The sequence below is a fragment of the Dermacentor albipictus genome, chromosome 1 (assembly GCF_038994185.2).
Source record: "Dermacentor albipictus isolate Rhodes 1998 colony chromosome 1, USDA_Dalb.pri_finalv2, whole genome shotgun sequence".
NCBI classification, from domain to species: Eukaryota; Metazoa; Arthropoda; class Arachnida; order Ixodida; family Ixodidae; genus Dermacentor; species Dermacentor albipictus.
Window position 1 is genome coordinate 132,537,443 of NC_091821.1, and position 26,886 is coordinate 132,564,328.

Consider the following 26,886-nt stretch of genomic DNA (forward strand, 5'->3'; position numbering starts at 1 on the left):
AACAGACAGGAGCCTCACCAAATGGTACACCGCAAGAATAATTCAGTGCTTTCAACTGCAAAATGAACCACCAAAGGGCTAAAATTTTTAGATGGTTTGCTGGGGTCTCTCATGCAAGGGCTTCAGAGGAAAAGGAGTGCCAAAAATGAGGTGATGTGCTAGATCAGGTGACTAGCTTTAGAACATTATCATGTGGCATTAAAGAATGGCAATGTAAAGGCTAAAATTACTGATGGTGTATAGGGCCTAAATAGACAAGGGCAGAACGTATTTCAATAGAGAAAAGCTTTTACGGGATAAGCTCAACTCAAATTACTGATAATTTATACCTACCACTTCGGTGATCAATATACTTGCTTTATTTGCACACAATGCATATTCTTTCAAGTTTAAGCACACTTCTATATGAATATATTTTTCAATAATGCTGTACCTCGCTCTTTTGAAGCTTCTTTGCTACCGAGACATTTTTGGATGTAGTTTAAAAACTTAAAAACTGACCAGCTCCGCACTTTTGGCCTACTTGCAATTACTGTTAACTGTAGTTGCAATCAGTTCAGCTTCAGATATGTTCTTTATTCAGCAAACTTTAGCGTTAATGCTCAGTACAAGTGAGTATATTTTTTGTTCTATCGCTTAATTAGCTAGAATCAAGCACATTGTTAAATATTGATTACTTTGTGTTTGTTTAAATGAAACATTGTTAGAAAATCATCGAACACATCAAATTCAATTGTTTGTGCCTCGCTACTGCTTTTGTCGTTCTTTTACTGCAAAGAGAAGTTATAGTTAAGAAATGGGCTGATAATAATCTTTCAAGTGTTCCTGACACTTCGGTTTGAGCACAGAATGATGTGGCAAAAAAAAAAAATGCTTCTTTGGGAACAAACGAAGGATTGCTCATCTTCAAACTGGCCATTGTAACCACTATGCCACAGCTGTTTTGCATAACTGAACATGTAACACATACATTTGCCTCATCTTGTGCGCCGTAATGCAGCACATGTGAAATGTGTTTCACATGAGAATGTGAAAAAAAATTTTTTTTAAATTCCACATACAGTTATACTAGCCATTCTGCGCTGTGCAGCATACACTTCTAGAAGCGACAACCACAGGAAAAAAAAGTAAAAAAAGTGGCAGCACAGTTTTCAAGTGTCTACATTATATATATATATGCTTTCCATTTCGTTTTGAAAATGTAGCATAGCTTTCAAGCACAGCAGAAACAAATTGCCCTTTGGGTTGTAGTCCAGCACTGGTCTCTGGGACTCCGCAAAGCACGTGGAACTGTCAATCTGGTGGCAAGGCCTTTGCATTTATCAGCTGCTGACACCTATATAGCTTCTAGTCTGCTGCAAATACCTCTGCTACCTGCTAGTTGTGAACAAGAATGTTTTTGTTTAAAATGTTCAAGACAATCTTCACAACAGGCTTGTGAAGTAAACATGTTCGAAAGCACATCTACATACAATCAAATATGAATGTGGAAGCAGCCGCAATCAATTCCAATCTGAGTGTGTCCAACAAGAGCGACTCTGACATTATGTGACCAATTTCTGAAAAAAAAAAAAATTAAATTATGGGGTTTTACGTGCTAAAACCACTCTCTGATTATGAGGCATGCCATAGTGGAGGACTCCGGAAATTTCGACCACCTGGGGATCTTTAACATGCATCTAAATATAAGTACACAGGTGTTTTTACATTTCGCCCCTATCGGAATGTGGCTGCCATGGCCGGGATTCGATCCCGCGACCTCGTGCTCAGCAGCCCAACACCATAGCCACTGAGCAACCACGGCGGGTAACCTTTTTTTTTTCTTTTCCTGTTAGTACATCAGATTAGCAATCTTTCAAAGACAAGAACAATGTGTTCATTCCTTTGTCTTTGCATTCTCTGTGTAATTATTGCAAGAATTTAAGGATAATTATTTTTTATTGCTAGAATAGTAAATTTAAGCTATCTTGACTAGAGTTAAAATTTTTCTCAGTTTCCTGAAAAAATAAATCGGGGAAAAAAAAAACTGTTTTCTTCCTCTCGCTCAAACCTTTAAAAAATTTGGATCTCCAGTTAAGCATGATAGATGCTCTCATAGTGCACATAATGACATCCCTAAACAGCATGCACTTTCTTGCAACACCATACTGGAAGCAGAAATGCCATGACTAACCAACATAAGCAATGCCTTGTGCTTTCACAAGGGCCACTGGGATATGACACAGAATTAAGTTTGTTCTGTCAAAGAGAACTTGTGGGCACTGTGTGGTGGCATGGAACCTAGCTAGCGTTAGATAATTTCATACTTCCTCTTCAACTGGAAATGAAGTTCATGTGAAAGGAAACATGATACAAAACAATTTCATGCTTTTCAAGATGATGTAAAGCTGTCCAGTTAGAGGCACACTAATGACAATTTTATACTTTTATTTGCTATTATTTTATTATTGATTTCACTTGACAATGCACCATCTAAAGTCAGATTCCTGCATTACAGGAGACTGCAACAGATCATGAGAAAAGCTCAAAAGAGCCCAGGCCAAGTTTCACACAAAACCATTGATCAGCGTAGTGGTGCCATGACACACTTTTACATTATTTTTTAAGCCTCACGGATACAAATACGGTGCAAGTATTAAGTTCAGTTAATTACATTTTTTAGTTTTATACCCCAAAACTATAAGATTATGAGGCATGCTGTAGTGGGGGCCCCCAGATAATTTTGACCATCTGTGGTTCTTTAATGTATACCTAATGCGAAGTACACGGGCGTTTTTGCATTTTGCTGCTGTGGCTGGGATTTGATCTCGCGCCCTCAAGCTTAGCAGCACAATGCCAAAGCCACTAGGCCACCATGGCGGGTGGTGCAAGTATGCTTTCCATGAAAATGGAAGAAAACGCAGTTCAGGAAGGACAGACAGTTCACGCCAGCACTGATGGCGTCCCCAGATGTCTCGCTTATTGCATTTTATAAATTATACTCCATTTCACACATAACAGACAATGCTATGAAGGTTAGAGAGGACTTTCTAATTGTTTGCATCAGCGACCATGAAGCAGTAAGTCGCATAAGAAAAAATATTGGGTAAACATGCACTTCAATGTAAAATTATATTTATAACATGAAACGTGTTGGAGATTTAAACGTATTTACTACCAAAGGAGCAGAGCAACATGTTTCTGCAACCACTGGCCACAGTGCATCACTTATGCTCGCAACAAAACATAGTATGTCGCCTACTAGAAGCACATGCTATATACACAAGCAACATGCAATTTGACATAACGTTGTGTTCAAAAGTTTTAGTTGTAATAGATGAAGTATCTATTTCATAGAAAATGTAGGTCAAGAATAACTGCACTGTGAAACGCATCAAGCGAGACTTCTATGGCTGCACTATGTATGTATGTAGATTCCACAGTGTTGCCTGCTATGTATGAAATGTGAGTACAGAGATCCGCACTTTAGCAGCAGAATAGTGCATTAGCAATCAGTACAATGTAGTCACCCAAAATTGAAATTCACGTTAGTGTCCCTTTCAAATAGGTTAAAAACTTTAAAGCACTGCTGAAACTGATGACAATAATTAACCAATTACAATACAACGTCCTGAGATGTGCAAAGTGATTACCTACATCACATCAGCTTTATCCATGTAGATCCTGGCTACTGGGACACACCGCATGGTGTGGTGACATCAGTGTACTGTGTTCCACTATATCTTTTTAAAAGGTCCAACAAAACTGCATGAATAACTTAAATGAATAATGCACGAGACGCCAGAATCATTACTTCAGTCCTCGCAGCAAAAAAGCACACACAAGTACCTAAATTTTCTTTTTAATAAGAAAAAATTTGTGGTCTCAAGATGCGATTCAATGTTGATGAGACAATGCAGTCCTAACTCGCTGGTCTGAACACCAAGGCAACCAAAGGCCTGACTTGCTGCTGGGATATCCTCATACAATGCAAATATGTATATGCTACTTATGCTCTGTTGATCCAATTAACGTTAAAGGAGCACGAACTTTGCATGCTTTGTACATCGTAACTCAATTTTTTTAAAATCACTATATCCACATTGTCGTAGTATAGCAGGAACAAAGGATCTTCAATTTGCAAGCATTTGCATTGGAGAGCTGTATACAGAGCTTATACATAATCTGAAAATTGTGACGTGTACTACCTTATTAAGTGACACTAAAAAAGTAGTACAGCAGTCATGTAGTGATAAACTACAATTGCATACATAGTCAAGATGCCAACAGCGTTTCAGCTTGTTACAAAACTGTCCACAATGGCTATCCTATGCAATTTTCTCTCTAGGATGTTCATATTCTTCACATGATTGTTACGAGTCAACCGCTAGTTGGTCTTCGGTAAGGACGATCTTTTCACCAGGCTTGAATGCAGGTAAGCCTCGATATGGACAGCTTGCACAGCGGAAGGCATCGCCAAGGTAGCACTGAAGTAAAAAAAGAAAACGGTGTCATACTGCAGTATTTTCACTCTCATATGTATAAAATGCACGTTCACTAGAAGTAGCAAGCAGTTCAAGCAGCAAGCAATAAATTCGAAATCTGTTATCACACATTGCTTGAATGCTATGAGGATGAATGTGAAAATTATCTGCACTCTGGTTGTCTAAAGAGACAAGAAAAACATTATACCGTTGACTTTCGTTACAATGGACCCTGTAATCTGACAAAAAATGTCCATTTTATCCGAAGTCCGTAATATCCGAAACTCCTCTCTTCCAAAACATTTGTCGCGATGTGTAACAATGTTATTGCAAAGAATAAGTGACAAACATCCAAAGTAAAAAACAAACAAAGAAAGTCGCAGCTTCACCCAAGAGGCGAAGCATCGATTGCAATAACAAATTAGTAGACAGCTATGCGAAGTAGGGATAGTAGCTTTATCAGCCGTATAAAGTTGTAAACATTCGCTTACTAACTAAATGACCAAGCACGGTGTCATGCACGCACAGGTAAACATGAACACATCTCGCTTGATGATCACGTAAAGTAGCTGTCAGAACGTTAGAGTGAGGAAGCACAGTAGCAGCAGCGCGCGAATTGACCTTCATGCTGTCTCTCGCTTCAACGCGAATTAAACATTGGAAGTACAGCACATATGAAGCTACTGGCACTGGGCACACTTTGTCCACATCACACACTTTCAAGATACGGCGCCCACGTGAGAGCGTACTTTGTCCACATCGCAGATTGCTTTCAAGATACGGCAGCCGCACCATAAGCAGCAGCCACCAGAGTAGAATCCCCCCCCCGCCCCTTGTGTCTCGCGCATCAAAGAAGATCAAAGAAGACGGCACACTTCCGCCGTGCCTTCCTCCCTCGCGTGCACTATATCATCGGCTGCCCCTCGTAAGTCAGCTATCAACCCGTGTCGACATGGCAAAAGTCCGTTTTATACGCCTGATTTTGACAAAAAATGCCGCTAAATTTGTCCGCTGTAGCTGATAGTCCAGTGCAGTGTGGTCCGTTAAAAGCAAACTTCGCTGCATTAATAGGTAGAGAAAACTAAGACTGAAATATGGTCCATTATATCCGAAAGTCTGTTGTACACTGGTCCGTTCTAACGAGTGTAGACCATATCAGTTCAGACTGCTGAAGTATTCCTTGAAAACTCTTTTTTCATTAATTCGTGACATAGGTTGATTCTTAGAAGAGAAAATGAAGGTCAAAGTCGTTCAAATTCTTAAATTTCATGCCGTAATACCAGAATCGGGATGTCACTGTGACGCCTTGGACTTCAAAGTATTGTTTCGTATATGGGCCCTGGTGGCTCAGTCAAGTTCACAAAACTTGCCAAGTTCAATTTTTATCTCTTTTGAAAGCTATGTAGCCCATTTTGAGCAATAAAATATTAACAAGGCCCTACAAGACGCTGTCGAAATTTATGACCGCATCACGAGCTGGTGCAGGAACTTCAAGGTGGCGTCACCACCCATTTTTTATTTTTGCTGCTTTACTGGCCTACCAAGCCTCCACTCTTGGTAGGGCAGTATTTTTGGTATTGTAGAAGGGTAATATACTAACACAGGTGAAATCATTTTTCTCTTTAATGTCCCTTTAAAGCTTCTACTGATCACAATTTCTTGAGCACTTTCATTACATGTCCACTGTGCCTCCTGCCACAGCTTTGCAGATTTCAACATTCTATGTCAGTTCGGTTTAGCTGCAGCCAAGATAGAAGGCCCATTCGATTCGCCTGCATTTTATGAACTAGTTCATGAGTTGCTGCACTTCAGTATATGTTTCACCAGTTTGACATGGCGGCATGTGCACATCGTCATTTGTTTCACTCAGAGCAGGCTTCGTGCAGGATGAGTTAACGGCATTCCCCGCACTCACCAGAAAGGTAGTGCAGTGTTTGTACAGAAGGTGCTGTGCCGCTTCCACAGGAACAAGAACTGGCAATGAATTAGTGGGAACTAGTTCATAAAGTGCAGGGTGAATCGAATGGACCTAGAGAAAATCAATGGCTGCCCCCTCTTGTAAAGTGCACCAAAGAAAGCAGAGTGCAGAAAGACATTGTCTAGTCTGACAAGCATGTCCTACGCTGGTATTGAAGACCTTGTCCAGAGTGAAGAAGTGTTTTGTCACAAGAAAGTGGTTTAATTTCATACAGAATTACACATGAATTTTTATAGGAAAGAAGCACAAGCCTCAGCCATAAGAAAGGAGCTAGACAAACATCTATGACAGATGACAATATCAAGCATGCAAACAGTCTGATTCTGGTGGATTCTTCTTACTGATAGATAGGTAAAGTGTAAGGTAAAGTGAAAAGTCGGGCAGTGATCTTGACACCAGACGACCTGTCGTCTCTGACATTTGGCTAAAACAGCCTACAGCGAGAGTGTGGATAAGTTGTAATCTCCCTCATACATTTAACCCACCTGTGTAGGGCTATCGACGCGTTTCCCCACTTGCAGAATCAAGCAACTCAAAACTTATTGCTGTACTCACGTTTCCACATGAAGACTTTGGCTGCTGTGTGGCAGCAGCCTTGGCAGCTGCTTCACGGTCTAGTTCTTCAGCAAGACCACATGTACAGTTTTTGCAAGCACGTCGCTTCTTCTCACCACCACAGGCTACAGAAAAGAACAAAATGCAATTTCAAACCAATTATACTTCCATGCATAAGCAACTTGCTCTTGTTCTGGCTAATGCTGCTGCCATGTGAAATGCTCAATTGCTCTGAAGACATGCATGGCATAGTGCAAGTTGTCTGAACACTGCCATTCCAATTTGTACAAACATGTGTTGGTTGAAGTCAAACCTCAATATAATGAACATCTATTTAGTAAAATCCACAATGTAATAAAATCTATTGATTTCCCAATCCTAGTTGCATTGAAATGCAAGTATTTATTTTTCTAGTAGTTTACTAGCAATGTAATGCCATTTTGTAGTTTCTACTAAACAAAGTCGATATGTATCACAAAAGTGTACCAGGAGCTTTTGCTACATGGAAAGGAAACGAAAAACATTGCCCTACACAGAATTAGTGATTTTCACTTATCCTTCCTCGAGCAAATGTTGATGGCAAGCAGATGATGGAACTGACCACTGTGCCAGTAGTCCAGCCAGCAGAAAAAACGCACTGGACATGCTCCATTAGTGCTTGTAGATATGCTACAAAGCAAATTAGCAGCTAGTTAAGACAGGAAAATGCCAAATGAAAGTTGCCTCACAAGCACCTGGGCAACGATGAAGTGCATAATTTCGGTGTTGCTGCACCATGTCATTATCCCAACTGTTACCAAAAATGAATATTCAAACCATTATAGTGCCAATGGGTTAGCACATCACTGCACCAGAGTAAATAAGTAGCTGCCTAGCATTGGTGGGTCATGATGACAATTTATTGACAACCCCTTTGAAATGAGACTGTGACAAATAGTCACTTAGCCGGCTCGAGTTAGTGAGGTATGCTATACATGCTTTTTATTCTAGCATTTTTGTAAGCATCTCAAAATTTTTTTTCTTCCACAAAACTTCTATATCTGCCTTGAACCGCTATAGCAGATCCCATAGCATCAATCTCTTTCATGCTTTTTTTCCACCAGTACTCTAAACACCTCTTGCTTATCTTGACTGCTGACCAAATGACGCTTCCGTCCACTTTAAAATCCAAGTGCTTCTTGAAGGTGTACATTATTCACGGGTCTCACTGGGCGTTCCATTATGATGCGCTGAGTGGTCTCGAGATTTTTGCTGCAGCAGACGCATGCCTCATCTCATTGCGAATTTTTGCTTCGGTGTGTTTTTGTCCTTAGGCAACCAGATAGAGCCTCAAATAGCAAGGCACTGCTCTTTGTCTTATCATACAGATTTTCCCTTCTAATTTCTTTCTTCCTGTTCTTGTAAATCTCCATGGTCTTTTTTTGTCTACATGCTTTGCATCCAATTCACTGTTTCTGTTTTTCTCACTTTCTTTTATATGACTCCTGGTTGTCTATTTACACAGTCAATTACCACGTACTTGTTTGCCAACTTTCTTGACCTCTTCCTCCATTTTGTGGTCGTGCTTTTCAGGTACAGATACTTGTGCACTATGGCAGCGCATTTATTTTCATCTATGCTCCTCTCTTCAAATCAAATTTTGCTCTGCACTTTTCTGACTGTAAAAGGGGCCCAACCCATGTCACTCTGCAATTCCTGATTTGTGGTTTTACCAAGAGAAAGCCAAATGGCCTACTGATCTTCGGCTAACTTCCAACCCTGACAAGATATGATTTTAAGCACAGAATAGCACTCGAGAAAATTAGCGCTGGCACCATTATTCCTTTCTTGATTCCACGTACTGCCTCCCATTTATTGTGGCCCCAAAGTGCACAATGTTTTATTGCTGCATTGCACGTCCCCTTTATTTTCATATTATTTTGGTGGGTGCTTGAGTAAGTCTTTCCTTCGTTTATGCATACACTGGGGTATTTATATTGGTTGACTGTGGGTATGACTTAATGTTGAATTGATACCACATAATTACTCATCTCTTCATTAGAAATCATAATTCCCAATTTCTCTGCAGTGTGCTAAACTTAAGGCCTAGATTTGTTACTGTGTTACCACACATATTTACAAGTCTCTGTAAATCTGCTGCATTGTCTGCTAGTAGCACTATGTCATCCACATACATCAGTCTGATGACCTTCTGTTGCACCCTTTGCCCATTACACATGTAGGATAAATCAAACCCTAATTCACTGTTTTCCAGTCATCTGTCTATGCCCTTAACATAAAGCATAAACAGCAATGAAGACAAAGGACATCCTTGCTTCAGTTCTTGGTTAAATTCCACCAGTAAACTTTGATCTATCACACTCCTGTTTTTCCTGGACCTGTCCCGAGTCAAAACTACGCTTTATTTCTTGCCGAAGTTATCCCTAATAACGTCTCTGATGTACAGCAGTGCATCGTTTTGTTTGAAGATGTTACAATCATCATCATCCCTTATAGCCGTTTGCGAATTTTTAGTTGGAGCTCCAAATGCTCTTACATGATTCCAGAATCTTTTTGGTGTGTCTTTTTCTCTTTTGAAGATGTTATGCAGCCAACATTCACTTGTGCATTTAAGTTTCCCTTGTGCAAGCTCACTCGCCATCCTTTTCTTTTCTCGGTACTTGCTCCATCTAAGGAGCATCTCTTCTTCGTGTAATTCCAATGTTTTGGCTTCTCAATGATCCCTAGGTGCCTTCTTATACACCGTTTTTTCATGGGCGCCACCATATTGCAACGCAGTGGCGCCATCTATGGGCAGTGAGCATGCTGGTTTGGGTGGGCGCTCCGTCTCGCATGGCAGGTATACGCTCGGCGGTAGTTTCTGGCGTTTGTTTTCGCACTCGTGCAGTCTATTTAGTATGACGTGGTGTCTTCTATGTGGTAAACGGTTCTGTGAGACGTACTGAAGTGGTTTAAGTCTGCATGGCGGAAGTTTCTGTAGGTGTTGAGGCCGATGGAGCACACAGCACGATGTGTGCGCACGTGTTTGAGCCTACATTCAGCCTCGGAGATCAATTATGTATTTATGAATGTTCCATTCACTAATGTCCCCTTATTGCAGTAGTATCCTCTAGTTCTAAGCTGCAGCTTAACAATGAAACAAACACGACGATCATAACAGCGTGGGTACCCTTCTGCTATGATAGGAGCTGTGCTGTTATACTTTGACAAGCATTCAAACTGTTAGCTGCAGATTACACTGCGTGACTACTTAGTTCGGTGGATCAGGTTTCCACTCATGAATAAAATTGTTTTGGTTAGTAATAACAGCATACCTTACAGTGTGAATTGTGCTTGGTCAGCAAAGTGACTGTTTACGAACTGCGCGAGCGTCCTAAGCAGTGGTAGGTGCTGGATTACAGATATCTTTGTTCTATACAGCGCATGGTCCAAGCATACAGCATCAACGTTTATAGATCTATAAATGCTGTGCGGCGTGAATATGCAAGGCCGTATTGCGGCGTTAGCCCGTTTTTCTTCTTCAAGAAAGAGGATGATAACCGAATTTTTTTTTCAGTTGCGTTCGTTCCGTTTTCTATGACGCATTCACATGTGTTACGGAAATTTTGCCCTCAAAAATAGCCATCGCATTCTTTTTAGGCGATCCCTCTCAAATATATGGCTTTACAGGGCAAAAAGGCAATGTCGAAACACATAGCATTATATGTATCATGCTGGTTCACCAACTGCCGTGATCGCTGTGTTGAGCAGCGCCATCGGCCTCATGCAGGAAGGCTAGCATAGACATATAGTGATTTCAAGCCTACTAGACTTCAAATGTGTGAGAACGATGCGGGCATACAGTCAAACCCACTTATAACGATACCGGTTTTAACAATATATCGGTTATAACAATGAGAAGCTGCTGCATTCTCCACTTTTTTGTTTTCCGTGGTGAAATAACCTGCTTACTACAATGCCCCAATGCCGCATTATCAGTTATAACTATGCAGTTTGGCTGCTGGGTGGCCGAGCCGAAAGGTAGTGAAATGCGAAATTCTTGAAAAGAAAAAAAAAAAAGAGAAATTCGAGCCGCTCCACGATGGGCTGCTGCTCCAACAGTCACCGCATGCTCATTTTCTGCCCATCTCCGCGCGCCTCTGCATAGCCACATTACCTGTCCATGACACTTATTCTCCCTGTTAACTATTATAAGGTTCTGTTCACTACACAGATCCAGCGCTAGAGAATCGTTGTAATCAGTACAAGCATTCATATCTCTTACTAAAACCACCTGGCCAGATTTCCTGAACTCATTAGTATCGCTTCTAATGCAATCAATCAATTCTTTATTTTTATCTCTGCAATGACTACCGTATTTTCGCGATTCTAAGCACCCCCCCTCTATTTTCGCAAAAAGATTGGGAAAAAGTTTGTATGCGAATCTAAGCACCCCCTTATTTGTCAGGAAGCGCACGTAGCCAAGGCCGCCAAGCGCGCTTGCTCACTCTCTCATCGAGCTGGAGCCGTCGGAGTCCCGAGGTGGCACGGCATCCGCGGCGCGAGTACGCCGTACAGCCGGACTGTACGGAAGTATGGTGAAAGCTACAGAAAGCGTCCCCAGCAACCATCGCAAAGTGGATTTCGGACGCTTCGAAGCGTCCAAGTGGACGTTGTGGTCAAATCATTAGAGAACTGCTCGATCACAAACCACTTCGACGGAACGGAAGACGACCTGCTGTGGAATACCGAGAGTGGCGGTTCAAGCGGTGCGACAACTCGAGTGCCAGTGATAGTAACTGAGCATTCGACACAAGCGGTGGGTTCACTGTGTGCACCAATATTTCTTTTGAATGTTTGCAAAATAAAATGTTATTTCTCGCACCCGTCTCGTCGTGATGTCGCAGCGAAATGAGTGAGGGGGGCGGTCATTCTAGATTTTTCTAATCTAAGCACCCCCCCTCACTTTGGGCATCGCGATCTGGAAAAAAGGGGTTGCTTAGAATCGAGTAAATACGGTACCTGTCCATAGGGAAGCTACTCCAAGCCATAAGTTTTTTCCTTCTGATATGCTGCTAATCCATAAATGCTTCTTACATGTCTTTTTTTACGTTTGACCACCTCATACTTCGCCTAATTAGCATGCTTACGCCTCTGGCTTTCCTTGAACCAGTCATTCTGTTGCACCCCTCTCATACTAAATTCTCAATCACAAGCAGCTGCTCTGAATCTCGTAGATTCATTTTGGTCAAGGTGTAAATGCTAAAGGCTTCATAATTTAGCTGCGTTTGAATTTCCAAGCATTTTTCCTCTTTGCAACCACCCTGAATGTTTATGTAACAAATCTTACCATTTCTATACTTATCCTTCGTGCGTCTTTTCTTAACTCCTTGTGGCCTAATTCTGCTCCTTCCTGGTGTGCCACTACATTCAATACTTAATCTACCCTCCTGATTGCTTAAGGCTCGCCTAGAAAAGCTACTGCTTATGCCGTGAATCAATGCCCAACCAGTGTTGCTACACTATCGCTAAAATGTATCGTGTCATGCAGCAGAAGCGCCTTCATGGCCTGCCCGGTACACTTGTCGGTTGATGACAATGACTAAAATTAATTGCCTTAGCTAGCGTCCAATCACTCTGTTTACTACAAGCACTGCCCTTTCAATTCCATACCCCTGTTTTTCAACCTTTGGCACTGTGCACACTGCAATTTGCACTTCCTTTGAAACATTCTGCAGATCAGTAACCCCTTTGGCTATTAGCTTCGCTATCCCTGTCCCCTGTCTGCAGTATGTGAATCACTTTGCCCATTATCATCACTAGGTGCCTTTCCTTCATTGTGTCCACATGTGTTGCTTGACTTTCGCTATTACTTCCCTAACCGGTTTCTCCAGAAGCACGCTAAAGTGGACTTGCTCGCGTGCACCTACCCTATCTATTATCACCGGTTCTACTTTCTGCTTGTCTGAATCACCAACAAAGACAACTCGATGCTTTTCCTCCTTCTCACCGGCAAAAGCTGTACTTGCGATAGTGATGCCCCCCCACCCCGTGTCTCCTCACCCTTCACTTTGTCGTAGCCTTCCATGGCTGGCACGACAGTGGTTGCCCGTTTGTGACTATCACTGACATGACTGCCACTGCTTTCTGGCATGGCAGTTTCGACCTCCTTACCTGCCCTCGCTTCAGAGCCAGTCCCATTCGTGGTGCTTGCATCGAAGCATTCGCCATTGCTTTGCGGCCCTCAGCATCTTTTCTATGTAGGCTAGCTTATCTTCTACCTCCTTGCTCTGCTCACTCTTGAGTTCCTTTTCCAGCTTCCTGACCCACTTAGCTAGCTCATCCTTCTCCTGCTCTAGACGGTCTAGTCGCGACCCTAGCACACATATCCTACAGATCAAATCTGCGCCATTTGCCTCCCCTACTGTCTCAAACTGCATTTCTTCCAATGCATAATAGGGTCGCTTTCACTCATAACAACTCGTACCTGGCTTCCTACTACTACTAACCATTATCTTGTACTAACAAGACGTTGTGCAAGAGTAACCCTACTTGTAGAAAAAAATTTAATTAAAGAAAATACACAATTATTTGTTACTTACCTATATTTCACCAAGAAGAATAAACTGAAAATGATTCCATTAGTGCTCTTTTGTAAAAGTGTTCACTTGTGTTTACCGCTGTATATTCCATTGCATTTTCTGTACCTTTCCTGAACCCACTCATGCTATAGTGCAAATTGCGCTGCAGTATGTATAAATAAATAAATAAATAAATAAATAAATAAATAAATAAATAAATAAATAAATAAATAAATAAATATAAATTGCTTGTTTAACTTTTGACAACCAAATTAATGAAAAATCAAATAAAAAAACTTATTGTGCTAAGAAGACACTTCCAATGGGCACATCTGTTCCCTTCAGCATCACTCTCTCAAGTGACACATGTGTACAAAGGCACCACCTGGTGGTAGCTGCTAGCTGTAGGCACACTCCATGCTGAGCTTTTGCTCCTGACACAATCTCTCCAGCATGCGCTAGTGCATTTGATGCCATAATTATTGCTCGAGCTCTGTGCAGGATTTTTGTTATAGGGACACTAAAGGCAAATATTAAGTCAAGCTAAAGTGCTAGATTAATGCTTGAGAATCTGTAAGGCATCAATATTATTGCGAACAGAGCCTTAATAATTGAGGTAAATGCAGGAGTTTATTACAGACTCCCCCGGGACATTCAAGCATTGCCCGATGAAGAAAGCACTCAGTTAAATTCTGCCACTAGTACTCAACCACTCGTTGCAAAAGATATCCTTGTATTGTATTATAAGATGAAATAAAATGCTACTTGTCCAGTTTTATTTCGTTTTTAGAAAAAAGTAACTCACTGAAATTAGCCTTGACAATGACACGGGCGGTCGAAAGGTTTCGTTTTTGCTCGACTCTGTGCCGCCCATGCTTTTGCGTTTCCGCAGTTTCATTATTGCATAGTGCTACGCTGGTTTTTCTGGCTCGCGAAACTCGCACAAACTGCAAGTAGCAGAGAATTCAACTTCCATGTGATGTCGCAGGATGGCTGAATGGTCTACCCCATTTGACCAAAAATCAGCTGGAGCGGCGAATGCACCGCTCTGTCTCGGCTCCGTATCGCCGTTTGTCGAGCGCCATTTTACTCACGTAGCGAAGGGTTGTGATGGTGTATGCAACGTCGCCACTCCCCCGATTGGGTGACGGGAGCTATGAATTTCGAAAACGGTATTAGGACTCTTCAGATGCAATTTTCTTGTAAACTTCTCGTAAATTTTCTGCAATTTTCTTGGCCCCAAACAAGCGTTGTGAGGTTTCTGGTATGGTATTTAAACAGTGCACGTTGACTTAGTATTTGCCTTTAGTGTCCTTTCAAGTGCTTACTGCGAAAATGCTATCCACTACAGCTGTTCTGGGAACTTAAAAATTTTTACTGCTGAATTATAAAAATATCTCAATGAACAAAATGTGCAATCTTTTACTGGTTTTCACAGCGAAGCTGCTAAGGGCTACTTCCTCCAGGATCGTGTCCATGTGTTAATACAAAGCTATCATCATCACAACTGGCTCCAGCGGCGGCTTCTTCCACAGCTGGCTTGTTGGCGCCCCTCAACACTACTGTGTGAACGCGCTCGTGCCTCTGCTCCCGCGTTCGTCATCATCATCATTAATTAAGAAGCACAAAGACATAACCAATTTTACAGCGAATTACAATGAAGCTGTTAAGGGCTAGTTCCTCCAGGATCACGTCTGTGTGTAGACACCAAACTGCCCATACGTGGGCTGATCCTGAAGATAAAGCAATGCCAGACTGACCCATGGCAGAGGTACAGTTTGCCATTAACAGGCCCACATACACAGCTTCGCTGGTCATTCTTCTTCACAGAGTGCAAGGGCACTGACTTTTTTTTTCCCCCTTGCAAATACAACTACATCATAACAAGATTTCGCTGTATCACAATACCAACACCATAGGCGGAAAGTTTTAATCTTTCCAGGGGGGGGGGGGGAACCAGCTTTCCATACCCTAAATATACAGGATACAGTGTGTCCCACGTAACTTGGGCCAAAGATTAAGAATATGCAAATACAATGTAGCTGGACAGAACCAAGGTAATGTTGTTTGCTGTCGTTTGGTGATACTCAGATTATTTTTTTCATCCCGCCTAATTAGATAATTAGTTTTAATTAATTAATCAACTTCTCAAATATTGTAATTAGATGAAAAGTGTCAATGAGAAAATTGTAGCGCAACAAGAAAAACTGCCGATACAGCTTTCTGTTGCTCGATACGAACTACACAAGTGTTTTTCCGAGCATGAAAGAAGCTCGCGAGTACATGCGAAATTCCTCGAGCAGCCAGTTGTAAGGCAATCGAAGAAGATGGGACCGACTATAGCACTGCCGCAAATTATGAACCACACATTGAACAACCACTGGTACTGGTGCCGATTGCGCTCTACCCAGTGTGGATTGGAGTCACTCCAATAGTGTGCATTATGCAAATTTACCTGGCTGTTTCTGCAAAAAATGGCTTCATCTGTGCACATGATGTTGCTCAAAAAATCTGGTGACTCATCGGCTTTTGTGGAAACCTAATTCGAGAAATCTAGACGTTTCTGAAAGTCCCTATCTTCCAAGCATTTGTGCAGGTTAAGGTGATACAGGTGAAAGGCCGAGTCATTTAGGATCCTCCAAACTGATGTCTTGCAAATTTGTACCTGGGCGGTCACGTCCTGCACAATACCATGAGGGTTTGAGGCCATAAATGCTAGAACATCCATGTGTAGGCCAAGACTCAGAGATTGAGTCCTTCGCCGCTGTTTCTGGAAGCTACCGCTTTGTCTCAGGTTTTCATATTTCTGATGATGGTCGATGTGTTTGGTTTACCACCACACTTTCATGACTGATATACATTTGCGACTTTTCTCTTGTTGCCATTTGCAGCTCCCAAGGCAAGGATCATGTTTTCCTTCCGCTCATTACAGAAAGACACGGCGACAGGGACGAAACAAGATGCACCTTTAAACCCTTGCATTGACGTCAATTCGCTTTTGTGGAGATAGATATTAAGGCAAAAAGAAAAAAAAGAAAAAGCCATCCATGCACTTTATGCTAGGACAACAGCTACCACAGCTTGTTTCCAACTAACGCCAAATGCGGCGTGTTACTTCAGCCGGGGCGCGGCAGATGAGGAACTAGCTTGATCACGTTTTTTTTTTTATTTCCTTTATTTCGTTTTGGCTAATTCAGAGGGACCTTGTTCGAGGGCACTGCTTTATGATGTGGGTGGAGCACAGTCACATGGTATTTTCATATTTCGCAAGGTTTATTTATCAGTCAGAAAAAAATAGTATACAATTAGGACATTGCTGGAAATATCACAATTAGATATCTCTTGGCTGTGCCTACAAATGCCTCATTGACACTGATAATTAGGATAGTAATAGTTAGGATAATATGTCTCGAGTTAGATAATTAATTACAAGTACCTAATTAAATATCAGTAATGAAAAAATTACTGGCAGCTACTCTACTGTACCGGACACAATATGCACTAGGCTTTTTATGACTGATGCAATTGCTCTTCTTTTTTTTAAATCTGTGTGCATGATAGTTAATTGGGACACCCTGTATATATTTATATATTTAAGACATCTGCGTGCAAGTGATGATGTTTCTATTCCTTATAAATGTTGTAAGTTATTAGAAGAGCTTCTTTTTTCAGTTAGAATTACTTACTGGGAAGAGAAACAATACTGAGATGCATATCATTTCCGTGCATGTCACATGCCGTTAATAAAAGACTCTGCTGAAGGGGTTACTGAAATCTGCAGGCATTTTTCAGGGTCAAAAAAGCATGCAAAGCAATTTGAAGCGAGGTGAACATATAGCAACATATTCATTCTCTAGGCATAGGCTACCCATACCTATAGGAATCTTTAATTGGCTGCCTCCTTCTCTTTCGAAAATTAACTTTGTCCAGCACGTATATTTAAATACATATATGTGCATGGTGTTTATAGTGGAAATTTAAAACAATGTTGAAGTGAGAACATACAGATGAGGCAGCCGCCGCTAGTGCTTCTTATGCGCTTGTCCTCCGATTGTCAGGATTTGCAGAAATAAAGCGAAAGTATGAATTAAAAGCCGCGCATGTCCGTGCCAACAATAATTGCAGTAAGTTAGTAGCCACAATAAAATTTTAGGTGAAAAGATTGAGGAAAGTGAAAAGATACCTCAAATGATGTGGGTGACAAAACTCTGGTAATGGCATTTTAGTTGTGCATGTGGGGGGGGGGCTCAGGACCAGGAGACCCCCCTGTAGTCGGCACCTATGACTAGGACTGTATCCCCAAGTTTCCTATCATGATGACTAAGTATTAGCTTATGCTCACAGGAACACTTTCTCCAGCACACATTTGAACAAATTTTTAATCAAAGCTTCACATGCATTTCAACTTGTACTAAACCTGCCTCGTGCATTTACCATCGATGTTTCATGGCCATTATGAAAAAGGGTTTTATAGTTTGTTTCAAGCACAAGCTCTTGCTCATCAAAGGTGACAACTTACCTTTGAGATCGCTTGGGTCTGGTTTCTTAAAGTCTTCTTCAGTAATCAACTGGTCTGGATCAACAAGGTCTACATCACCATCAAGCATGTCTTGTGCAGACAATGACCAAATCTTGCCTACATCTGCAAATGCACAGTGGGACACACACATCGCACATTGGTTATTTGCATGTGCAAATCCTTCACACAGCCACTTTTAAATTACTAGTGCACCCTGAAGATATCTTTTGACCATGGATGTCTAGAATGATTTATGCTAAAGAGACCCTGCAACACCTTTTATGAAAGGTACATAATGTGCATGGTATTACGGGACATCTCTTCATAAATATTTTGCAACAGTTAAGTTTTTGAATGAACCTTCTACAAGCGAAGCTTCTGTACCAAGCTTCTGTACCAACATGACCTCAAGGTCAGGTGGTACGACCCTTTGTCATGCCATCTGACCATGGATGCGATAATACTGGCACAGTGGTATCATTCCCAGCCATAAGATGGTTCTATTGCCATATCAGTGACAATTTCTTCTTAATTGCCATCAGATGTCATGTCTGCTCACAGCACATTGCATGCCAAGGCTTTCAGGTAGTTCAGTCAAGCAGCACCATATCTGCTACACCATCAACAATACAAAAAAGGCTTTAGATGCTTTTTAATCATTTAACAGCACAATTATGTATAGCATGCAAAACATTCAAGATGGGCTTTTTATAACTGCTGTCTCCAAGAGCCCACCATTCTTTCAACATTCAAATGACTGTATATGAACTTAAATATAATGACGTAAATACAAAATGTTTATTGCCAATATCAGCATGAAAGAGAAAAATTGTTATCCACTAGACTGTAGCGCGAAGCTACAAAGAAAACTGTGAAGCTTTCTCTGAGAAAAGGTTTCCTGTGCAGCTTCATGTTAGAAACAGAAACTAAAAGCGCTTTACATTTGAAACTAGTCCATGCGCAGGAACAGTATAGTACTTTTGCATGCCTTGCTGCTTTCATATTTTTACATTCAAGATCCGTGAAATAATTATTACACATGTAATTTTTTTTAATAATGCTCATAATGTTAGCACTACATAGCTTGCAGGCTGCTTTATCATTTCTACTTTGAATGTGCATTCTACATCAATCAATCAAAACTGCAATAAATCCCCCTCCCCCCCTTTTTTTCCGTTAAGCTGTCAATCACAAATGTAGCACCCCCCTCTCCTTATGTAAATGCCTATGGGCCCTTAAGATGAAATGAATGAAATGGAAAAGGAAAGTTTATTACATTATTATAAAAAGTTAATGCAGAGGTATAATATGCTGTATTACCTGAAGAGGGCTCTTGGCTTCCAATGGATGTATCAGCAAATGGGAGCTTTGAGGAAGACCCAATCTCATAATTTGGCTTTGAACAAGTTATTTCCACAGACTCTGCATTGCTTGAAAGCTGCAAACATAATTAGTGAAAAATTTATAAGGTGGAAAATACAACAGTTGAAAGGGGGTGCGATAAAAAATGACATTAAGTCACCCATTGAGCAAACTGCACCTTAATATGCCGTGACATGCCATGAAATGCCACATATATTGCATAATTACCTGTGCTCAAGTAATAAGATCCTAAATCTTTCCTTAGGCGTTCCTTGTCATACTCCAGATTGTTCGAAAACAAACTATATTTGAGTCAGACAAGCTAATTTAATGACGTTGTTGCACAGGACATTCTATATTATGTCATTAGGTTTCATACGGTGCTAAAAGGGAAAGATATTTATGAATGACAGAAACATGTAATAAAAAGAAAAGAAGTGGTAAAGGCCACGTTCGCAATTCATTTAGATTTTTTTTCTATTAGAACTGTTTTTTCTTTAAACCTTTCCCATAGTAAATTGTGAACTGCTTATAAACTTCTGGTTAACTTTCAGAGCAGTACTCGAGGAACCACTTCCCATAATAGGCCAAGACAAAATACATTCTGAATACTAAATAATGGTCAAGCATACAGCCAACATGGCAGTGTACAACAATGCTGGAGGTGTGGAGTCTGCAGCTTGGAGATCAGCTGTAAGCGAAAGCATTTGCTTGTTACAGAGTGAAAGGTAATGCTTTTTAATTTTAAAAGAAATGAAGCAGACACTTACTAACACTGAAAAGAATAATTGGTGCATCATTTTTGTTACCTTCCTTATTGCAGTAAATGTGAATTGCACTTAATGTGAATGAATTTTGTGAACTTCTTAGTATGTCACTGGCATATTTTTGTTCTTAATGATATTAAAGAAAAGCATCATTTATTACAATAGACGAGAGTCTCTAAGGTAAATGGAGGAGGAAGGGAGAAAGAGAGTGAAAGACAAGGAAGTGAGCCAGCAGGTAAACCAGCTGGTCGCCCTATGTGGGGTAAGGAGGTAAAGTGAATTAAAAATCATAGAAGGCATGAGCTTAAAAAAACAAAAAGTAAAACTGCACATTTGTACAACCTAGAGCACAGCAATTCTCAAAGTCTGTCACTCAATCCACATCCTCAAGAAGCACAACAATGCATTCAACGCCTTCTGTACAGAGAACGGTCTGCACCAGTGTACAACATTCTCTCTTCCAACAAAGGAAGATTGTCCAGACTATCTAATGTGTTTGAGAGTTCTTTTCTAGGCACACTCTCGCGAGGAAATTCACAAAGGAAATGTGCAATTGTCTCCTTGTGGCCACCACTGTTGCATGTAGGTTTGAATGGCAGCATACACCACTAAGATGCAGCTCTGGGCAAGTTGGTTCTGCATTATGAAAACCAGCATGTAACACTAAAATGAAAGACATGAAGAGACACAGATGAGTCCTGACCTATGTCTTCAGGTGAACTTCGTCTAAGTGTTACGCAATAATCATCATGATAATAATAAAGTATACAGTACCTATAACGTCCCTATGCATCAGGCATGTCTACAACAAAGTAGTTCGTGGCTAAACCATGCACATGCACACCAGATTTAGCCCATAAATGTGCACGTGTACAATAAAGAAGGTGAAGTCATGGATGCACAGATTAGGCTCAGCCAGGATGGGTGTTGTGAAACAAAATATAAGGATGCATGTCATCAGCAGGCTCAAAAAAGGCATTGAAGTGTGCACCCTCACACATGACAGGCTAAGAGTACCAACAAATCGCATGTTACTCAAATTAAGTGGATGCACCAATAGTGCACCGCTCAATCAGTGATATACATATTTTGCAAGGGGGGTGAGCACCTTGACCAGGGACCAGGGAGGGGGACTAGGAAGGCTGTATACGTACTAAGCATTTTTTTAGGGGGTGGGAACGTGCCCAGTGTGCCGCCCCCTGCCTAGGCCACCGAGCTAACATACCCGACACCATACTGATCAAACACAAGCTCTGCTTCCACAAAAGTGGTTCTGTGTGATCATGCTGCTTCAACTTCAATAATGCGTTTAATAAAAGGAAAACAATGCTACCTGCAGCTTAACTGGATGTATCCATATAATTTATACAAGCATACAAGACACACAAATTCTCCCATCGAAAGCAACATGTGTTTTGCACTCATATCTTAGTTTTTTCTAACAATTTCACATTCGGACATTGACTGCATGAGTCCTGTGAAGAAAAAAGAGACAGCATGGAGTGACTGACACCACCAGAAGATATCAATAGCTGCACCACATTCCCTTATGTACTGTCAAATGCAGCAAAAAAATATTTGTAAGCAAACTTGGCCAGCAATGGTATTACACAACATATCGATCTGAAGAGACTGTTTCTCTTTTAATGCAAGATTTGAGAGCAAACAGCCTAACAGTTTACACAAGTTATTTTTAAAGTATGTCCAATATCATGCACCTACAAGGTATATCTATCCATACAACTACTCAAATATGCCATACCTGGGAGATGTCAATGAAGCCTGACAACTTCAAGTTGTAAACAATATTGCCAGAATCCAGACCTGCTCCTGCAACAAATAAATTAAAATGCTTAAATTTCCAAATGAGAGCTTTGGAAAGGAATGTCCTTCAGTTGCACTTTGAAGTGCAGACAACACTTCTACAGCTATACATTTATCAACGTGTCAATAGTAAGCTGTAGAAAACATTTTTAATGTGTATAGGTTGCATAGGTTGGAGTGTAAAGAGTACTGCCAAATGAGGTTGGCAGTAAATTAACATAAAGGAACTTACAACTATTCTGAGTGTGTTTTGCGAGTGTGGTGCTGATGTTCAACTGTTTGGGTCCCAAAAATTGTAGTGTTGATGGAAATATGCCACAATGTTGAACTCTAGCATGATCTTATCTCTCACGCAAGGAATTATCTTTTAAATCAGCACAGAATGTTGCATAAAATGACACAAGGTGACATTCTGTAGTGATACGCAACAATTACGCATACAGTTCACATAAACGTACATCTCCCGTTTGTTAGGTGCAGTTTTTGTAGATAACAACAATAAAAAAAGTTGCTTTGCTGCCATTGTGGCTTTTGAATGTTTTTGTTTTGTAATTCATAAATGGTTTTTGTCAAAATAACATTCCTTCCAAACAGGCAAATGGAAAACTGCTGTCATATTGACACGTGTACTTGTCTTTATCGGGCGACACATTTCACCGCCTAACAAATGTTAACGCTCAGCGCAGGACGCGCCTCCATGTATCGAAGTTTCTGGAATGTTATCGATGGTTCCATCCGCTGTCTGTGACTAAACCTTGTGTAAACTGATTGCATGCGTGCGCGACGCGAATAATGTAGAACTTTGTGGAAGACACGCGGGTCCCAGCGATTAGTCTGGAACATTCGACGATTGATGTATAAAAGCCGACGTGCTTGACCGGTTGATCAGATTTTCGCCGATCGCCGACTGTATTCGCCGCTCTTGTTGTGCTTTAAGTGTAGCCTGTTTTGCGGGCACAGGTTTGCCCAATAAAAGCTAGTTTTGCCTTTCACAGTATTGCTACTGTGTTCTTTGACATCACGACCACGTGACAATATAACACAGCAACATTCATGAATGCCATTTTACTCATTATGTGTCAGCATAACATTTAATCTTTAAATCCTGCATGCAAATTACTTGCCATGCATATCAAAAACAAGCACATATGAAAAATAATTTGCTCCAATTTTTTTGCAGGTATATTTACATGCAGTTCTTTGTTCCTAGTTGGAAAGAACTTCCCCTTCAAGTGCTTATGATGCTGATGACTTTGTGCATAAATTTGAGTGCCATTTTTTAGAATGTTGTTGCATTGCTGTATGTTATACTTATCCTGCATATATTCAAATGTTTAATTGGCTGTGTACCCCCTGGTTGGACTGCAGGAGGGTTTGCATACACAAACAAACAAATAAACAAACAAACAAGCAAACAAATTATTCTGGACACCAAGTGCTTTCAGCAGAAAGAACAGCAGGTGGCTTCTTCTGCCTGTGCTTTTGCAAGATCAGTGCTCTTTTCTACAAAAAAAAAAAGAACTTCTATATACTTTATGTGCATCCCCATGGCTACACCCGACGACAACTTTCTGTGGCAGCACATTTAAAGCTACACACATGTGCGGAGCTTCTGCTTTTGTGTTACTACACCAAATAGCGCCGACATTTTTTCTGGTGGCCTACAGGACCAGGAAAACCAGACATGGACACCAGAAAGCCAAAACTGGAGACAGCAAGTAACGGAAATCCTTTTTCTAAGCAAGCTTCTTATTGTTATGAAATAAATCTTGAACAAAAAGTTAACAGAATAATTGGTAAGATTTGTTTTACACTACGTAGCTTCCAGTTGCTTGGATTCGTAGACTACATACAGCTGCACAGTAAAAAAATGTATGCTTTGGCTTTATAGCTTTGGCTGCACTGTCACATTATGTTGTCGCCGGGTGCAGCGGGCTGCTTTTAATGCACTGAGGCAGTTGCTCAAATGTACAATGAGAAAGGCATGAAGTGCTTTCCGCAGAAGCCTGCAATGCCGGAAAAAAAAAAAAAAAAACCCACACACACACATTCCAACCCCAATACAAAGTAAAGCAATGAACGGGGCTAGTTGATGGATGTTCATGATTATATTGCGCTTAGTGTTACACAGACGAACATAAGGGTCAAGACCTGGACGTACATAGCGCAAGTACGTCTGCATCTTGTCCGTCCGGGTCTTGTCCCTTATGTTCATCAGTGTAGCACTAAGTGCAATATAATTATGAATGTCCAATACAAACAGTGCAAAAGTGCACGTGTTGTCACTGAGAGACTCCACTGCAATGCAACTGCACTCACATTATGAGCACAATTTATCCCAGAAATGCTGACCAGTCATACTAGACCTTGCTCAGCTACACTCCCTTACCTGCCTTATATTCGCGGAGAGATTAGAATTCCCTAATAACACAATGCAAATAGATAGATTTACTTTGGTTGCACTGTTGTTTTCTGAATTGCAAGTGTAATTTTTGACAGGATTGCACATTACAGATCATAAGCTACACTGAAGTAAAAGGGGCCCTGAAACACTTTTCTAACTAATCATGGAATGGTCTCACCATTAAAGGATGCCATTTTATGAATGTCATGCCGCAAAATGATTTTCAATCCTTCAGGTATAAGTAGAGTTATCGTACCGATACGCGGCTTTCTCTCTCTTTTTGTCTCTGCTAGCATGCTGGAGCCTACACAGGAGAGATGCCAAGGAGGCAAAGCTCCACTCAAAAGTTGAGTGTCTTGGCGGTGAAATGGCTCATCACGCCACCCTGTGGCAGCCGCAGTAGACTGTGCCACACAGCACACCACTGCTATTTTGGAAGCAACGAGCAGCAGACGCAGCTACACGAAACTGTCATGCATAGACTGGCAGTGCAAAGATGAAATTACTTTTCTGTCTCTTTGAGATAGCAGGCATTTATATATTTCATTTATTTGCCTTGAAATTAGCAATTACATATTATTGAGAATGTTCTCACGATTATGAAATCAGCCAATAGGTGTAGGTGGGTCCAGCTGCTTGCAATGATGCTGCATGATGACATTGTGGAAGCGAAAGCAAGCAATTTTTTGCTGTTTTCAACATGCAGTTGTAAATTCCCTGCTGCATGCAGTGCAATATTTGGCTCACGTGTTCACAGAAGCCTCTTGTACAGATCGGGAACATTTTCTTACAATGCTCAAAAAGTGTTTCAGGGCCCCTTTAAGGAAATCATAGAATGTACAATGTGGTGCAAGTCATCTTGGTGAAAATTAACTTGAGTATTTCATCAGTATATGTAGAAGCTTGTGAGTGGGGCTTTCCTGATGGGCAGTCGCGGTCCTGGTGCTTTTCCTTACTTTTCTTGCTTGAGTACCACTATTCTTTGCCGAGAGGCAGTAAACTGTCCAGCTTTTTCTCCTTTTTTTTTTCAATTTGTTTGTGTGAACACTGCTATTAATGTTAACCATCATACTCCAGCGAAAAGCATCAATATGAATTACCACTTAGCTTGACAAGAAGCTTCCCATTTGGCTTTAGGAGACCAATAATATTAGCAAAAGTGTCAGAGCTCGGTCTCATCTGTGGTGTGACAAAACCAACGAGCACAACATCAAAACTGGACGCTGGGTGTTCAGCTAGAAGGCAAAGAGAAAACAAAGTACATATGGTTTAAAGTGGCACAGGTTTTATCAACTTAATCAGCAATACAAGGTCATGTGACATGCTCAGAACTCCGAGGAATTATAAGAAATGCAGCTACACCGCATAACAAAACTATTCACCGCAATATTTCGTTTTAGTTTTTCACCCGACATTTTCACGCAAATCGCCGATCACACGTGATAAAAAAAATTCATTTTTGGCTCTACAAGTAAAGCTTCTGGTTGCACTTACCAAAATTTCTAACCCGAGTACAAAAGGTCAAGGAGTTAAAGGAATAAAGGTGGCTTGCTTTTCATATGCACGAAACTCCTCACCGTTGACTTCTGGCTTTATCGACACATTGGTGAGTACTCAGACAACTGTCATCGGTCTCTCAATGAATAAACACTACGGAGACGAACACACACACATCAAAAACACTTTCCGGCACTGACGCTAAATGAAATACACCAAGGATGAAGGCAACTTTTCGCTATAGAAGACGTTTTCAAAAGATACGCGTATAAATATTTTTAATGATAGATTCGATCAACGTGTTCCGAGAGCAAGCTAAGGCGCTCAGCAAGCACAACAGTTAACAGCCCGACACAGGCAGTCACGATAGGAAGCGCATAAGATGCAGGTGCAAAATGCTGCGGACACAACAAGGAACAAGCTGAGAGCATGTTGCAATACTTACACTCAAGCAATTTCACAGCATTTTCGAAATGACAAAGTTCAGCTTTTTTGACCAAAGCTGCAATTTTCTGTTTGAGGTCCGTGGCTATTTCACTGTTGACGTGACCCTCCCACAAAACCAGCACCTTGTCTCCACCTTTCAAGATGTGCTCCATTGCTGAAATTATAGCAGTAACGCCACTTAATTTCACAACCTTGCTAAAGAAACTAACTGCGCAATCCACAATATATGATGCCCTACAGCGGATACGCCCATTGTAAATGCTGCTGCTAGCTTTCAATAACCTCTAGTTTTTCACTGCATTCTGCTACAAGATGCAGTCATTAGAAAAACTCTTTAATAATGAAAAACTACATTAAGAAGTGCGCAAATCTCACCCAACAGCGCCGGTACTAGACAAGACAAAACACGTGAGGCTTTGGATTGTATTGGATTGGACGAAAGCGTCTTTTTCTTTTCTTTTTTCTTGTTTGTTGTTTGCGCTTGCGACATGTTGCAACTGGTGCCAAATG

The 26,886-nt window shown here is 41.0% G+C and overlaps 1 protein-coding gene across 1 annotated transcript; it reads right to left on the minus strand.

Annotated features, from left to right (window-relative positions):
* Positions 1-3,092: 3,092 nt before the first annotated feature.
* CIAPIN1 (cytokine induced apoptosis inhibitor 1) lies at positions 3,093-26,886 on the minus strand. The gene is made up of 8 exons (XM_065424500.1): positions 26,752-26,886; positions 26,375-26,530; positions 25,533-25,667; positions 21,967-22,034; positions 19,396-19,513; positions 18,076-18,198; positions 6,997-7,121; positions 3,093-4,466 (listed from the first exon to the last, which is right to left on the minus strand). Exons 1-8 carry the CDS (start codon positions 26,864-26,866, stop codon positions 4,353-4,355), a joined length of 954 nt encoding a protein of 317 aa, XP_065280572.1. The 5' UTR covers positions 26,867-26,886; the 3' UTR covers positions 3,093-4,352.